Source organism: Micromys minutus (assembly GCF_963924665.1).
Source record: "Micromys minutus genome assembly, chromosome: 15".
Lineage (NCBI taxonomy): Eukaryota > Metazoa > Chordata > Mammalia > Rodentia > Muridae > Micromys > Micromys minutus.
The window spans coordinates 4,192,544-4,194,495 of record NC_137984.1 but is presented as its reverse complement, the minus strand read 5'-3'; the positions used below and the strand labels follow the sequence as shown (position 1 = coordinate 4,194,495).

Below are 1,952 nucleotides of genomic sequence, written 5' to 3'. Positions count from 1 at the left end.
TAAGTTTGTGTGGGATTAACAGTAAAACTTAACATTAAGATAGGAATAGTTGTGTGACTATAGATGGGGAGATTGATTTTCTGAGTTTTTATGTGGCAATATTTAAAATCAGCTGTTCAGGATGGAGTTCATTTCTTCAGTTTCTATATCTCACAATTACTGTTGTCTTCTGGCAGGACAGGAATCCCTCAAGCATCAAAAAGCAGAATCATGTCAAGCAACTTTTCCCAACCAGCCCTGCAGCTCTGCTATGGGAACATAAATGGATCCTGCATTAAAACCTCCTATTCACCAGGGCCCAGGGTCTTCCTGTATGTGGTCTTTGGCTTTGGGGCTGTGCTGGCAGTGTGTGGGAACCTCCTGGTGGTGATTTCAGTTCTCCATTTCAAGCAGCTGCACTCTCCAGCCAATTTCCTGATCGCCTCTCTGGCCAGCGCTGACTTCATGGTGGGCATCTCTGTGATGCCCTTTAGCATGGTCAGGTCCATCGAGAGCTGCTGGTACTTTGGAGACACATTTTGTAGCCTTCACAGCTGCTGTGACGCGGCTTTTTGTTACTCTTCCCTCTTCCACCTGTGCTTCATCTCTGTTGACAGGTACATCGCTGTCACGGACCCTCTGGTGTATCCCACCAAGTTCACGGTGTCCGTGTCTGCAGTTTGCATCAGCATCTCCTGGATTCTGCCCCTGGTGTACAGCAGTGCAGTGTTCTACACAGGCATCAGTGCTAAGGGGATTGAAAACTTAGTAAGTGCTCTAAACTGTGTCGGGGGCTGCCAAATCGTTGTCAATCAAGACTGGGTTTTGATAGATTTCCTTTTATTCCTCATACCTACCCTGGTTATGATCATTCTCTACAGCAAGATCTTTCTGGTAGCCAAACAGCAAGCTGTAAAAATTGAAACTTCTATGAGTGGAAGCAAAGGAGACTCATCCTCAGAGAGTCACAAAGCCAGAGTGGCCAAGAGAGAGAGGAAGGCTGCGAAAACTTTGGGGGTCACTGTGGTGGCATTTATGGTCTCGTGGCTGCCGTACACAATTGACACTTTAATTGATGCTTTCATGGGCTTCATCACTCCTGCCTATGTCTATGAGATTTGTTGCTGGAGTGCCTATTATAACTCAGCCATGAACCCTTTGATCTATGCTTTCTTTTATCCTTGGTTCAGGAAAGCCATGAAGCTTATTTTAAGTGGGAAGATTCTAAAGAGTCATTCATCTACCACGAGTTTGTTTTCAGAGTAAATATTAATTAATAGTAAGTTGATGATATTAAGAATATTTCCACGTTCATCAAGTGAGAGGAAGTACCATATCAGAAGTAAATAAATCTTTTTCTGAGTTGGAGAAGCATAACTTTTTTAAAATTTTGAGTGGGAAAAAAGTTGTGGGCAAACTAAACAATTTTAAATACATTTATTCCATTAAATTGTGAATAATCTATGCTTTCTATATGTCTCAGGAGTCTGTCCTGGTGTTTACCCATTTTGAAAACTTTTTGTTTTTGTTGTTGCTTAGTTTCTAAGCTTCTTGTTTCCTTTGGGCTGCACTCTCTCTCATATGATCATACTTTCCTTTTTAAATTCTGCATAAATAGCTTGGAGTGCCTTGATGTTCAAAGACTACATAAGTTGAAAAGCAGAAATCTTCTTTTCTTTTTAATTTTAGGTGTTGGTCACCAAAGATCCTGGGGTGTCTGCATCACTTTCTTTCCTGGTCCTATCTCACATATGGCATTTTTCTCCCAGGTTCTTCACCTGTATGTGTCTGTGTGCAGTCATCTTTTCTTGCAAGCCCAGCTGTCATATTTGACTTGGTAGGATGTTAAGTACACAATTTAATTATGTCTTCAGTACTGAAGTCCTGTAAATTAATCCCTTAGCATTTATATTTTAATTATATTCTGCTACTTAGTTTAGATGATACTGAGCAAGCGACTGTCTGCTTCCTTT

General features: G+C 41.2%; 1 protein-coding gene across 1 annotated transcript; it reads left to right on the top strand.

The window, feature by feature from the left end:
* Positions 1 to 210: 210 nt before the first annotated feature.
* LOC308430415 (trace amine-associated receptor 8a) lies at positions 211 to 1,245 on the top strand (the record flags this gene model as incomplete). Its single annotated transcript, XM_080929573.1, has 1 exon — positions 211 to 1,245. One exon carries the CDS (start codon positions 211 to 213, stop codon positions 1,243 to 1,245), a length of 1,035 nt encoding a protein of 344 aa, XP_080785699.1.
* Between the last annotated feature and the right edge of the window lie 707 nt (positions 1,246 to 1,952).